Here is a 14,879-nt window from a genome sequence, read left to right as displayed (position 1 = left end):
ATACCTCAAGGAGCATAATACTAGCATATACTAAAACAAGCATTATCTTGTCTAAATATAAAGTATCTAAATATTAAAATTTAACAATATTAAAGTAATAGTTCAATCAAAAATTATAATTCTGCCATTAATTACTCATCCTCATGTCGTTCCAAACCTGTTAGACCCACACAAGATATTTTTTGATGAATTCCGAGAGCTCTCCGACCATCCCATAAAGCAATGACCTTAACACGATCATAGCAAGGACATCGTTAAAATAATCCACGTGACATCAGTGGTTCCACTACTTTATTCGTCTCCTCTGCGTCATCCTACAGCCCCATTTCGGTTTTCTTTGCGCCACAGTCTACGCTTTGCACACAAAGTTTTCTCATAGTTTATATATAGGGCAAGTCTGGAGGTCCGAGCTTGAGAATGCACCACCTTAAGCTTGTAAGGAGCCATTACTAGTTCTAAAAACTAATCAATGGTATTTTAATTTCTTGGGTGTTATGCATTTTCCTGCACCAGTAAAATAATGTTTGCATCAAATGTTATTTATGGCCTATAATAAAATATTTAGAGCATATTCGAAAACATTGGGTTTAATATTGATATAACTATCTGGATAAGATACTTTTGATGTAAAAGTAGATTTTTTAATTTTTTTTTAACTCCGCTTAAGCCAATTCACAAACATTCCTTCAAACTGGGAGTTATTTTCCAGTTCAAATTAGTGAATTCCAAAAAGGATTCACACGTTTCTTATTTACTGGCTGTACATACATAAGAGACTTTTTTTTTTTTTTTTACAAAATAAGTGTCAACAGTGAAAAGGAAACTTGTCCAAACAGGCTTCCATTGGCCATGACAAAAAATAGGATTCAAAGTGTCATACAGCAATGTATTCTCATTTTTTAAAAGACAGACATTAACAGAAATAGCCCCTTGAAAACTAAGAACATTGTGACGGCTACCTGTGGACATAATACAATAAAAAGTAGACTTCAGATTGGTATTGATTTGAAATTTATTTGTAATTATTTTCAGTTAAACTGAACAAACTGAAATGTACACACTGCAGAACTAGACAAAATTGTATCCAATGATGGCATGTCTTTCATATGAAATGTACATAAGTGCCTTTCAGAGCTACCATGTGTACCATACATTTTTGCAGTTTAAATCACCAAATGAATCGGACAATTTCTTATTGGTAAGGCAAATGGTAACAGTGAAAGTAACTGTTAAATCTTTATCAAAGCCTTTAGTAGAAAAAAAACTTTTTTTTTAATGCTAAACTATTTTAGACTTTTTATATTTATATACTCGAGGCAACAGTTATTTTTTGGTCGTTGTCAATGGTTTTATTTCTTTCCACATGAACGACTTCCAAGTTTGCAGGCTCCGATGTAAATCTCTGGAAGTTGAAATTGTTAAGAACATGAAACTAAAGATTACAAAACCTTTCTTTTTACAACTCAAAACTAAGCAGTCTTGTCCTTCAATAATGTTTTAAAGAAATATAAAACAAACACCACAAAATATTGTGCAACCAGTTTCAAGAAGTCTCAGTTTTAACAGTCTGTAACATATAAATTAACCTTTGATAGACTGAGACATTCGTCACTTTGGGGACTGTTCACAAGCATGTGTGTGTGTGTGTGTTAGCTTGCCCAAATCTCTCGTGCCCAACGCTCGTTCTGCAAAAACCATTTGTGGGCAGATGCACGGTCCAGGTGAAAGAACTGTTCTTGGCTTTTATTGACAGCTGTGTAGCGGATGCTCAATTTAGGGTTTGGTATGAGAGCCGCAGAGAGAAGCCGACAACCCGCCGCCAAGTACACACTCTCCGTTAAATCCTCAATATCGGCATGCCTAAACCAAACAACTCACATACTCACAAATCATGGACTGAACAATAATATATAAGTGCTCGTAAGCTCACTTGTCTAATATACGCACTTACCGTCTGAGTGTAATGAGAAGTGGTTGGGAGGCTCCAGAAGGGGCCAGTAGTTTGGTATTAATAAAGGTGATGAACATCTCAAAGGCCAGCGTCATCTCAATTTCACTGAGATTACATGGCAGAAACAGAGAGTCTCTTTCACACACCACCGCAGAGTAAAACCCTGCCGACTGAGCACCTGGGACACATTCAATGCTACATCAAAAACATCTCACATTTGACAAATAAATATCAGGTAAAAAAAATAATTGACTAAAAATAAAATTTAGTGACTGCTCACTAAAAAGGACTCCTGTATGATCAGTTCCGGTGACTCAACAGCAACGGTTAACTTTGAGATGTGAAGTTATGTTACTCACGTTTAAAAAGCGCCCTGGCACGGCTCCAGTTGTTCTGTTTGCCCAATTTATGGATGAGGTTCTGTAGCTGGAGGGTATCAGGCACCAGACCGTGTATTAGCATGAACTCAAGGAGATCTGCAGCGACTGGTAATGTCTGCTTTACCAAGCACAGACGCAGATGAACATTGAACGTTTCAGCATATTCGTTTATCTGCACACCATCTGAAAAAGTGAATTCAAGTTGGATTCATATGCAGTAAAATTTTATTCATTTAATCAATTAGTCAGCATATTAAGAAATTAATCTGACTGATGTTCCTAATTGTAATAGACTAAACTATAATGAATACGGTTTCTGAGGTAAAAACAAATGCATAAACATCCTTGCTGGATAAAAGTTAATCTCTCTGGAAATTTTTTTTTTTACTATAAATCTTACTTTTAAATGGTAGTGTGTGTATGTATATATATATATATGTGTGTGTGTGTGTGTGTGTGTGTGTGTAAATAGGATAGAAAAAAAGTTTATACATTTTAAAACATTGTACTGTAATTAAATGCAACCTTGGCTAGAAGAAGAAAATTCTTTAAAAAAACCTTTCTGATCCCAAACTACTGAACTGTAGTATATCGCGATGAGAGATGATGATTCCCAATAACTCACTTATCGGTTGTCTGATTCCAGGTAAATTGGTAATAATCTCAAAGGCATCTCTGTGTGACGTCTTCTCAGCTAAGAGCGTCAGGACATGTTTTCGATTTTCGATGTCGACCTGCTCACAAGGCCACATGCTGGAGTTCACAAACCAGCCATCAGCTGAAGGAACAGAGACACATACACAGATGATCCTTTATTTACTGATTCGGAACTGCACACACAAAGTCTCCCCTTTACCTCTCAGCATTTTCAAAGCTCCCTCAATACTCCCGCTATGGAGGAAGAACTCTGTGGCCATAGTGACCAGCTGACAGCGAGACACCCGGTTCTCATTCCCCATTAGCCCTTTCAGAGTGATGAACTCAATGTGCAGCCTGAACATCACACTGACCAGCTTCACTCCCTGAGCACATGCAAGACATACAGTGCACACAGCAGTCAGTCAAAGGTTCACTGCTGTACAGAACGCTTCCACAAACAGGACCCACTCTCACCTTATTCCAATCTCGTGTCCTGTGGTACCTGAAGATCAGAGAGACTCCAATTCTCCCCAGGATGGTTTTTATCATGTCATTGGACAAGACTTGCTGACACACTGACAGAAACAGACATGATAATCCACTTCAAACATGAACGTTCCAGAAACTTTCAAACAATTAAGGATCCCGTCAGGATTTAATTCAGTTAATTGAAATCATTGAGACAGGATTTCATTTAGAAACCAAGTCCTCACTTTCCAATTACATTTTTTTTTTTAAACATATCAAACCTGACATTTTATGTAATAGAAACTGACTATACGTAAACAACATTAGGTTTTATTTTTTTTTTTTCTATTATTATTATTATTATTATTATTATTATTTATTAATAACCTTGGCACACCCTGATGCAAAGGCTTATATTTAAAGCACTTATTAAATTAAAGTATGGTAGCCTACAGTATACTGTTCAGAATTTTGGGTCGGAACATTTTTTTAACATTTTTATTAAGTAATTAATACTTGTAATCAGTAGGACTGTAATACATAGTTAAAAGCGACAGTATTAGACAAAGTAAAAAAAAAAATATTTTAAATAAATGCTTTTCTTTGGAACTTTCTATTCATCAAATTCAGAACAATATCAGTTTCCTCACACAAAAAAAATGTTTAAAACTCTTTGATACTGTGATACTGACTAAATTACATTATAAAAATACAGTAGTCAAAGTTGTCCTAAGACAAGAACCACCGTGGTTTTAAGACAACTTTGATGAAAGGTTTTGATCCACTTCAAATGTTGAGCATAGCATACATTTTATATTGGAATAACATTTCAAATATGTTTTTAGTTTAAATAAATGCAGACTTTAAAAAAAAGTTTTTTGTTTTTATGTAAATTTACTGTAATATGTGCGTGTGTTTTTCCCCCCTCTACTCCTCAGATGTACAATTTAACAGTCTTTTTATATTGATAATATTTTCCTATTTTTCAATATGTGAAACATGTACAAGAAAAATATTCTGGATTTGTATGTTCTATGGGGGGACCTTGAACCTTTTATGGACTTGAAAGGACCATTACCAAATATTTTACTGATGAATGTTTATTAATTTTTTTTTTTTCCTCTCCTTCAACACTATTGGGAGAGTAACCTCTGATATAAAGTTAACTGTATATGAAGCCCCTAGTTACCTGCCTGTTCTGTTCTTTTGCATGTGTTTCACTTAGAGCATATAGAAAAAAAAATAAAAAATAAAAAAATAAAGTGGACAACAATAAGGTAAAATCTTTCCGACTCCAAACTTTTGAGTGCTACTGTACATATGAATTACTTCACAGTGTGCACCTGATTCAGCAAACAGCTCATACGGTAGGGTGAGTTTGCCTTTGGGCTCTTTCAGCAGTGCCATGGTAACACAGCAGCAAAACCGGAGAAGTTCCATTTGACTGTGTGACCCAACACAAACATTGCAGAATACTAGAGCCAGTCCAGCCCAGTCTTCCTGATGCTTCAGCATCTGGCCACACACACACAAACACCAAATTATACTGAAAATATTAGCATTTTTATGTTGATGGCAATATATAGAAATGAAAATGGAGCAAAAAGTGTATATACATCTACAGAAGTATTATTTAAAATGAAGAAGTGATCTTACCTCAACTCTAACAACAGCCTGAGCCAGATCTGACAGCTCGGAGGTATGGGGATTAGTTACCAGAGCTCTACAAATATAACAACATGTTTGTGTGACATCATATGACTTCACTGTAATGAAACCTAAAACAACAAAGTCCAATAATGTAAATGATCTGCTGTGGGAGGGTGCATACCTGCATTTAACAGCTAGGAAAATGTCCATCTGCTGTCTAGGAACCTGCATAATTTGGAGATGATTCTGCATGACCTCACACTGATCCACACTGAATACACATCCTGCCTCGACAATCTAAACATGCAAAAACAAACACCCATTATATGGACACTAAAGCTCATCTGAAATAAGATGCAATATGGCACCATCTATTAACTCATATATATATATATATATATATATATATATATATATATATACACAGTACAGACCAAAAGTTTGGACACACCTTCTCATTCAAAGAGTTTTTTTATTTTCATGACTATGAAAATTGTAGATTCACACTGAAGGCGCCAAGGGCTATTTGACCAAGAAGGAGAGTGATGGGGTGCTGCACCAGATGACCTGGCCTCCACAGTCACCGGACCTGAACCCAATCGAGATGGTTTAGGGGTAAGCTGGACCGCAGACAGAAGGCAAAAGGGCCAACAAGTGCTAAGCATCTCTCGGAGAACTCCTTCAAGACTGTTGGAAGACCATTTCAGGTGACTAGCTAACTAATGGAATGCATAGTCGATATAAAAAATTGGATGAAGAGTAATTTCTTACTGCTAAATTCAGAAAAAACAGAGGTGTTAATTATAGGACCTAAAAACTCTGCTTGTAATAACCTAGAACACTGTCTAAGACTTGATGGTTGCTCTGTCAATTCTTCGTTATCAGTTAGGAACCTAGGTGTGCTATTTGATCACAATCTTTCCTTAGAAAGCCACGTTTCTAGCATTTGTAAAACTGCATTTTTCCATCTCAAAAATATATCTAAATTACGGCCTACGCTCTCAATGTCAAATGCAGAAATGTTAATCCATGCATTTATGACTTCAAGGTTAGACTATTGTAATGCTTTATTGGGAGGTTGTTCTGAAAGCTTAGTAAACAAACTACAGCTAGTCCAAAATGCAGCAGCAAGAGTTCTTACTAGAACCAGGAAGTATGACCATATTAGCCCGGTCCTGTCCACACTGCACTGGCTCCCTATCAAACATCGTATAGATTTTAAAATATTGCTTGTTACTTATAAAGCCCTGAATGGTTTAGCACCTCAGTATTTGAATGAGCTTCTTTTACATTATACTCTTCTACGTCCGCTACGTTCTCAAAACTCAGACAATTTGATAATACCTAGAATATCAAAATCAACTCCGGGCGGCAGATCCTTTTCCTATTTGGCGCTTAAACTCTGGAATAACCTACCTAACATTGTTCGGGAGGCAGACACACTCTTGCAGTTTAAATCTAGATTAAAGACCCATCTCTTTAACCTGGCATACACATAACATACTAATATGCTTTTAATATCCAAATCCGTAAAAGGATTTTTAGGCTGCATTAATAAGGTAAACCGGAACCAGAAAAACTTCACATAACACCCTATGTACTTATTACATCATTAAAAGAATGGCATCTACGCTAATATTTGTCTGTTTCTCTCTTTTTCCGAGGTCACCGTGGCCACCAGATCCAGTCTGTGTCCAGATCAGAGGGTCACTGCAGTGACCCGGATCCAGTACGTATCCAGACCAGATGGTGGATCAGCTCCTAGAAAGGACCTCTACATCCCTGAAAGACAGCGGAGACCAGGACAACTAGAGCCCCAGATACAGATCCCCTGTAAAGACCTTGTCTCAGAGGACCACCAGGACAAGACCACAGGAAACAGATGATTCTTCTGCACAATCTGACTTTGCTGCAGCCTGGAATTGATCTACTGGTTTCGTCTGGTCAGAGGAGAACTGGCCCCCGACTGAGCCTGGTTTCTCCCAAGGTTTTTTTCTCCATTCTGTCACCGATGGAATTTCGGTTCCTTGCCGCTGTCGCCTCTGGCTTGCTTAGTTGGGGTCACTTCATCTACAGCGATATCATTGACTTGATTGCAAATAAATGCACAGACACTATTTAAACTGAACAGAGATGACATACCTGAATTCATTGATGAACTGCCTTAACTATCATTTTGCATTATTGAGACACTGTTTTCCAAATGAATGTTGTTCAGTGCTTTGACGCAATGTATATTGTTTAAAGCACTATATAAATAAAGGTTATTGATTGATTGACTAGCTCTTGAAGCTCATCAAGAGAATGCCAAGAGTGTGCAAAGCAATAATCAAAGCAAAAGGTGGCTACTTTGAAGAACCTAGAATATGACATTTTCAGTTGTTTCACACTTTTTTGTTATGCATATAATTCCATATATAATTCCACATGTTTTAATTGATAGTTTTGATGTCTACAGTGTGAATCTACAATTTTCATAGTCATGAAAATAAAAAAAACTCTTTGAATGAGAAGGTGTGTCCAAACTTTTGGTCTGTACTTCAAACGTGACGTGCTAACATGGATGGAGTTGAAGCCGCCGGGTTTGCATCAGAGAATTTTTTTTTTTTTAAGAAGCTTCCCAATGGAATGAAGACGCACGCCTGTTTCACACATACTCCATCTGCAGTGCGTATGCAGTCCGTTTCGTATGTGGTGCTGAAGCAGCACGGACTCGATGTGCTTTCACACAGGACGCGTTTGCAGTCCACTACTCTGTACGTGAACGATTGCTGCACTGCTGCAGATGCACTGCTCCTGGAACACACTGACGGACTGCAACCGTGTGAACACTGGAATCCGTTAACATGGGTGCGTAAAAATATGTGAAACGCATACGCACTGCAGACGTATGTGTGAAACAGGCACAAGGTTGTTTGCACCTTTTGTAATGTGAAATTCGTTTACAGCTTTCTCAATTAGTTTGTGATGCATTTTGGAAACAGTAGATGGGCCCCTGGTCTAATCACCTGGCTTGAAAAACCCATTCTAAAAGACTTACTTTTAGTCATTATTTTATTTGGGTAGCACACATATTCTGAATGCCTTCAGCAGAATTCAAATGAGACATTTTAATCTAGAATAATTCCAAGATTACAGTGAGATTAATCTAGATTAAAAAATAATAATCTATGCCCACCACTAATATACATATACATATACATATACATATATATACTGTGATCTGATGCTTTGAATATGAGAATTACCCTTGAGGTGAGGTGAATGAGCTCAGGTACAGAGTTAATCAGCCCTCTTTCCATCACAAGTTTAAAAGCGGCTAACATCATCTCCGGTGGAGGCTGACATAAGAAAAAAAAAAAAAAGTATTATATATCAAAATTAGATTCCAAAAGGGCAAATGATTCCAAAAGACAAATACTTCCAACCAATCACACTCACCCGCCTCTTGTGTTTGAGAAGCAAGTTAATGACTGCATCAAATTCTCTCAGCAGACAAAAATTAAGGAGAGACGACAGCAGAGAATTGACAATCTCCTCACTGAAACTCACGCCGGGAGAACAACTGCTGTAATATGCCATAAACACCTCCACTTCACATAGGGAGACAGACAGAAAAGCCATTCAGTCAACCTGGGATTATACATCAGCATAATTGCTTTAATAAATCCCGGTTACCTGCTCGCAGAATAAGACCATGCTTCCCAGTATGACAAAACTTCTTCACTGTATCCATGCAGAACTGAAACATAAAAAACAAGCTTCAAGACAATCATAGCCTACAAAACACATCTCCGGCGCAACGACTCCGGCGCAACTTGATCTGAATTTAACCATAATGGGACACTCGCATCAACAAAAAAACTGTATCAGAATGATATTATAACACACACCTTTTCATCCCCATCTCTTGGTACGTGCAGGAACCAACAGACACTTCGCATGCAGGAGTTATATTCACTAAAGTAGAACCAACAATACTGAAGACAGAGAGAAGTTTGGTTGGAAATGTGCTATTATGTAGATAATCCATTCAAAAACATGGTTTTTGACTGAATAGAATAGTTTTCTCATCTATCCATGTCACAGATGGAGTATACTCACATTACTGTTAAAAGTTCTCAAAGTGGGAGTCTCTTTTGGAGTCACTTCATACCCTTGGACATAAAACAGTACGTGACAGATTTGCTTTTAGATTCATTATAAACATCTCAGGTAGAGTTATTTCAGATTTTCTATATTTAAAGTGCCACAGAACCAGATGATGTTTGTTCTGGACCTACCATTACTACATGGGTCCATCGCAAGTCTTGATGCTCTTGTGTTTATTACTGTAATACCATTTGTTTGACTCATCTCTTGGTTGTTATTGCAGTCTGTGGCATTCTTCAAGAAGAAGATATCAAATATCAACCCTCAGCTCATCACAATGTGTTCAGAACAAAAACAATATATCATAATTGTTCAAAAATAGTATGGTTTAATTTTTTTGTCAATAGCAGCAACAAACAGATTTCCCCTTTGGGAAACAATGGCTAAATAACAATAAAAAAAGCACATCCAATTATCACAATGCTGTTAAATGGTCAGCAATATTATTACAAATACAAAAGGTTTTAGGAGACATACAAACTGACCTCTGAATTTGAAATACTCTTTTCCTGGACAGGCTGAGCTCTGTAATTTTCGGTCTCCTTAACTGTAGGTGAGAAACAGAAGTTGTTGCACTTTTTAGTAAAAATAAGATAGAAAAATCCAAATGATTGAAGGACAAAATTGTATCTATAAAGATAATGGGACCCTTGCACAAACCAATTAAACTTATTAAAATAAATCAGCACTAGGACAGAAACAAAAATCTAATTAACATGGTTTCAAATATTTCAGTCAGACCTGTCAGAGAACCGCCATCTGTCAAACTATCAGTCTTGACATCTGCAGCAGTGGGGCAAGACTCACTGGAACAAAAAAATAAATAAAATAAAGACATGAAGGCAAATTGAAGAAACAGCCAAAGCCGATATATTAGAGAGGAGGGTCTCCGATGGTCGATATAAAGCCGATGTATATACAAGTCGTAGCCTAATGGTTAGAGATTTGGACTCCTAACCCAAAGGTTGCAAGTTCTAGTTTCGGACTTTAACTGTATTAGGAAGAACCGACTGACAACAGCGAACAAGAGGGAGAATGTGAGCAATGTCAAAATAAAAGTCCCACCTCAAACACATCAGCCAATGCAGATAAAAATTAAAATAAAAAATTATCGGCCGATATATATCGACCTTCATGATTATATCGGTAAACCAATATTATTAAATATTAAATCTTACCCATCTGCATTTTGGTCCCAGACAATCTTGCAATGGTTCCCTGTTTGTAGTTTCTCTATCTTCGGCGGTGTCTCTCCATTATCCTCTGTTGATGTGTCCTGTTCAGTCAGAGTTTCAGTGACAACAGCCCCAAATAACTCTGGATCATCTTGTATCACGTCTAGTACAAGGATGTCTTCTTCATATGCTCTAGAAACATCCAGGAAGCTGTCAACATCCACAGGAAGTTGTGGAGGACTACAGCCTTGTTTTTCGTTATTCATCTGATTTGTCCCATCGCCATCAGATTGTGAGCTCACAGCAGCATCATGTTCAACAAAGTCATCTGATGACAGACTAGGGATATGTTCGTTTTCCTCTTCAGAAGAGGAGTCTGCAACTGTACAGCTGTCAAATTCTTGCTTTTGCTTCTCATCTCCTGAACAGTCAGGATTGCTGCCGGCTGTATACGGTGTGGCATCAGCATCCTGGTCCATTGTGGAAGTTGTTGTCACTAAAGGAGGATGCTGTTCTTTTAGGATTTCTACTTGAAGACATATTTCCGAAAGCGATCCAGGGTTATACAAAGTTTGTCCATCACAATTTCCGTTCCACTCTTGACCCTCAACTGTCTGAGCTCTTGAGGTTTGGCTAACAGGACAGGCACTGGTCTCAAGATCCGAAATGAAATCAGCTTGAATTTCAGGCACACTTGAGAGCATTTTCTGATTTGACTTCTTGAGCAGGCAATGATTTTTTAAAAGACCATACTCCTCTAATGATGTTGCATAGTCTAGACCATTAAATTTGCAGTGGTTAACCTGTTCAGTCACTACAGGTACGGAGGACTCAAGAACATCTTTCAACGCTTTCTTAAGACTTTGGTTTGACTCAGGCTCTGCAGGTTCGGAAACATGAGTCAATAGGACTCTTGGACTGTGCACTAGACTCCTTGGAGTCCTTTCAGGTGTGCAAGTGTGCGGTTTTTCACAAGATGCAGAAGGATGCTGCTCCAGCATGTCTCTACTTTCTGAACTGCAACTGTTGTGGTCTGCAAGTCTCAAAATAAAACTATCCTGTGTCATTGTATGACTTGGATTAAGACTTTGTACTCGACCTTTCTGAGTACTTTCCAATGTGTTCTCACCTGGTACAAATGAACAAACTGGTTGCCCCTCCAGTAGCTCTCTTGTGTCATAACTGGTTTTGCTTTGCTTTGTGGGTTTGTACATTTCGTATTGAATGTCTTTGTCTGACAAGCATTCAGGTGCTCCACTGAGAGGAGTGATAGCAGGAAATGAAGTGGTTACAATCCAACGCGGTCCAGTGCGCAGGTGTGACCTGGGGTCGTTAGGAGGGCCCGTTCTAGGGAAGGGCCAGGTCTTGTATGTGCGAGCGCATGATGATTGAGGGAAAAATATGTAGGCTTGCACTCGCTGGCAGGAGAAACTCTCAGGCGAGTTCACTTCACTGTCAGAATTCTCATTACTACTGTCTTCCTCTTTCTCGTCATCCAGTGAATGACCACTGTTCTCCCCATCATCATCACCACCTCTGAAACCAAAGCCATTGACAGCAACCCGTCTGAGTATTAGAGGTGGTACACGACGAGCTGGGCTGGTAGGACTTTCAGATATGTTTTTCATTGGACAGGCCTTGTCATAAACAACAGGGCCACTGTCATCGCACCCTGGGAGTACCAGGTCAGTTCCTTCGACGTCGGTCTGTCTCATACTCTCGCAGTCTAGATTCCTTGAAAGACAAGTATCCGATTCCTTGGCAGATCCATCAGGAGTCTCAGCGGTGTCTGAAACATACGTGCTGGCCGCAGCTCCAGATAGTGGATCACCTGATGAAAAAGAAGCACAGCTATGGGTTGGTGTGGAAACTTCCCAGGACTGGTTGGCAATCTTACTTCTACACTCCTTGATGTCGTGGAGATGAGGATTCACAAGAAAATCAAATTCTTTCCTTAAGCACTGCACTCTTTTGCACTTCCTCTTTTGTCTTAGTACGGCTGGTAAGACGTATGAGAAATCATGAGAGGCTATGTCAAACACTCTGGCTACATTGCACAGATTCACCATAGGGAATTTCTCGAAGCGGAAATTCATCGCGGTTGGGGACTTTGAGATATGACCAGCATCTTTCTGGCACACAGTCTGGCTGGGGTGGCTAGCTCTAGATCTGTGACTGGGTAAAGGGGCCAGATTCTTACTAGGGGGAGGAATGTATTTCACATCACCACACAAAGCACAGCACGAATTTTTCACCAATCGTTTGCAGTTTTTCCTTGTGTTTGACCTAAGCTGTCGTCTCAGCTCAAATTTTGAACTGATATCTGCAATCAGAGACAAAGAAGGTGAGAAGCGTGAGAGCAAAAATGCAATACTAACATAAAGAGCCTTGCTATAGCTATTTGCCAAAACCCTGATATTTCCATCAAATTCCACGAATTGAGTAATTTTATCTTAAAGGGATTCTTCACCCCAAAATTTAAATTCATCCATTTACTGATTCTCATGCGTTTATAGATATGCGTTTTTGTTCAGATGAACACAAAGATTTTAAGAAAAGAAAAATCCATCTCTCTGATGGCATAGAACACAAGTAGATAATGATGCAAAAGTTGATTCTTCAGAAACAACACCAACCTTGTTTACAATGTTGCATAAATTATGCTAGTGGATGAATAAATGTATTTTAAAATTAAACAATAGGCATATGAAAAATTACATATACGCTTACATTTTTTATTTATACTACAACAATCACTTCTGGCCCATTCATTCGTTCATTGGGGTCAGATGGATTACCATTACAATCTCACTGTGTTTTTTTTTAATCATCAATTTTTGGGTTTCAATCCACCTGGATTATATAGACTCATAGACATGCATTATTTTTTCCAAAAATGTTCATCTGAAGAAAGTCACATCAGGGATGACATAAGGGTAAGGTAAACAATTAAAGAACTTTCATTCCCCCCCCCCCCCCCACCCCACTATTTTGCAAATGCCTTTATGATAAACTCTAGCTCATTTCTTCTACCTCTTGGAGGGCTTGTAGTTACCCCAACTGAATTTTTGCTGCTTGTGAAACATACCGTCTGAAAATAAATATCATGTAAACATGTTTTTCTACTAAATTAGCCCCAGTATTAAATCGTATTAGTATGTTTAGGAACGTCTTGACCCTTACTTGGTGTTTTTCCAGAAAAGGCACCCCTGGCTTTACTTGCACGCGCTCGCCGAGCGTCCGTCTTGATTGTCGTTTTCATCCGTCCATCAGGGCCACCAAAATGATCAATAAAGAGTTTCCTCGGTCTTCCCCTTCTGGCACGAGGCTTTTCTTGCCCCAGATAATCTTGGCCGACAGTGTTTTGATCGTACTTTGGATCTAGTTGGGCAGGTGGAGTTTGTTCCACTGGTTCCCCACAGACCGTGGATTTAATAGAAATATTATCTGACTGAACCGACACGTTACTGTTTATATACGACAGAGCGTGGCACTGCACTTCTGTCGGCCCGTGCATCACACGCTTCCCGCCATTTTGACGTTTTAAGCACAAAGCTAAACGCAAACGGTAGAAAAACTCTTTTCTATGTTCGGACAACCGTTTCGGCGTCTTTTTGCACGGTGGCTGACTCCTTGTACAGGTACTCTGAGCTTTAGTTCCTCCCCCTGGACAGTTATTAAAGCCACTAACTGTGGGTGGGAATGTACCTTGATTATAACCCCCTCCGCAGCCGTCATGTTCCGCACAAGCGTCTTGTTTGGAGCTCGCTTGCCCGTCAAACCGGGACGCTGGTTCGCAGATTTCTTTGGCGTTTACTTCGGAGTAAACGACATCGGTTCTCTCCGGACCTGGGGAACTGGCTTGGTCTTGTACCTGTAAGCCACGATCAGCAAGTTGATTTAAACCTGACACATTTTTAAGTCCAGTCCATCTGCGTTTGTTCGGCTTTAATTTGCTATTGCGATTAAACGAATCCCTCTTCAATTTGATCCTCGAAACGCCGCTGCACGGAAGCATTACTGAAGCTAACCGCGATTAACGTTAACAGAAACGTGCATTTGTGTGCTAACTTAACTTGTGTCATGCATTACTGAACTCCGTTTTCCTAAATGCACAGGGGAAAAAAAACATATTACAGTTTATATTGAGCACAAATTGTTGATTTAAGAAAAACTGCTAACGTTAATTAAAATATTCACAAGAGCAAACGCATTTAACGCGTAAGCAGCGCCGCACTAAATATAACGTGACGCTCGTCAACCGAGATAAAGATGGTATAAGTTAACGCGACGAACTGTATAACCCTTACAAGAAACCTATTTTTTTTTAAAGACAATTTTAATGAAACATGAGCTCCTCAATACCTGTCCATGTCACTGAGCGATTATTACTAAAAGATTAAAAAAATCCCTCCCCTCTCCAATTTCGACGTATGACATGCGCAATTGATGTGACACTGTTTG

General features: G+C 38.8%; 1 protein-coding gene across 5 annotated transcripts; it reads right to left on the bottom strand.

Annotated features, from left to right (window-relative positions):
• Positions 1–1,002: 1,002 nt before the first annotated feature.
• Positions 1,003–14,879, bottom strand: topaz1 (testis and ovary specific TOPAZ 1). Of its 5 annotated transcripts, XM_026289855.1 has the most exons (20): positions 14,781–14,879; positions 13,599–14,289; positions 10,419–12,738; positions 9,982–10,052; positions 9,726–9,787; positions 9,372–9,474; positions 9,193–9,245; positions 8,982–9,068; positions 8,767–8,830; positions 8,530–8,681; positions 8,337–8,429; positions 5,270–5,385; positions 5,095–5,161; positions 4,782–4,953; positions 3,445–3,545; positions 3,188–3,353; positions 2,957–3,109; positions 2,311–2,514; positions 1,952–2,129; positions 1,003–1,860 (listed from the first exon to the last, which is right to left on the bottom strand). In XM_026289855.1, exons 2-20 carry the CDS (start codon positions 13,930–13,932, stop codon positions 1,650–1,652), a joined length of 4,707 nt encoding a protein of 1,568 aa, XP_026145640.1. In that variant the 5' UTR covers positions 13,933–14,289; positions 14,781–14,879; the 3' UTR covers positions 1,003–1,649. The 5 variants fall into 5 exon arrangements, with proteins under 5 accessions (XP_026145640.1, XP_026145637.1, XP_026145638.1 ...); XM_026289852.1 differs by having other exon boundaries at positions 13,599–14,848; XM_026289853.1 differs by having other exon boundaries at positions 9,982–10,046; positions 13,599–14,848.

The sequence above is a fragment of the Carassius auratus genome, chromosome 19 (genome assembly GCF_003368295.1).
Source record: "Carassius auratus strain Wakin chromosome 19, ASM336829v1, whole genome shotgun sequence".
NCBI lineage: Eukaryota > Metazoa > Chordata > Actinopteri > Cypriniformes > Cyprinidae > Carassius > Carassius auratus.
Note: the sequence above shows the minus strand (reverse complement) of the source record. Positions and strands in the feature narration are given on the sequence as shown.

Excerpts from the sequence above, each read along its gene's own strand:
- topaz1 (XM_026289852.1), bottom strand. The coding sequence starts at position 14,433 with ATGCTTCCGTGCAGCGGCGTTTCGAGGATCAAATTGAAGAGGGATTCG. Across the intron at positions 9,475-9,725 it reads AGAGTATTTCAAATTCAGAG|AATGCCACAGACTGCAATAA; the intron begins GTCAGTTTGTAT and ends TTCTTCTTGAAG. Across the intron at positions 8,682-8,766 it reads TGGTCTTATTCTGCGAGCAG|TGGAGGTGTTTATGGCATAT; the intron begins GTAACCGGGATT and ends CCCTATGTGAAG.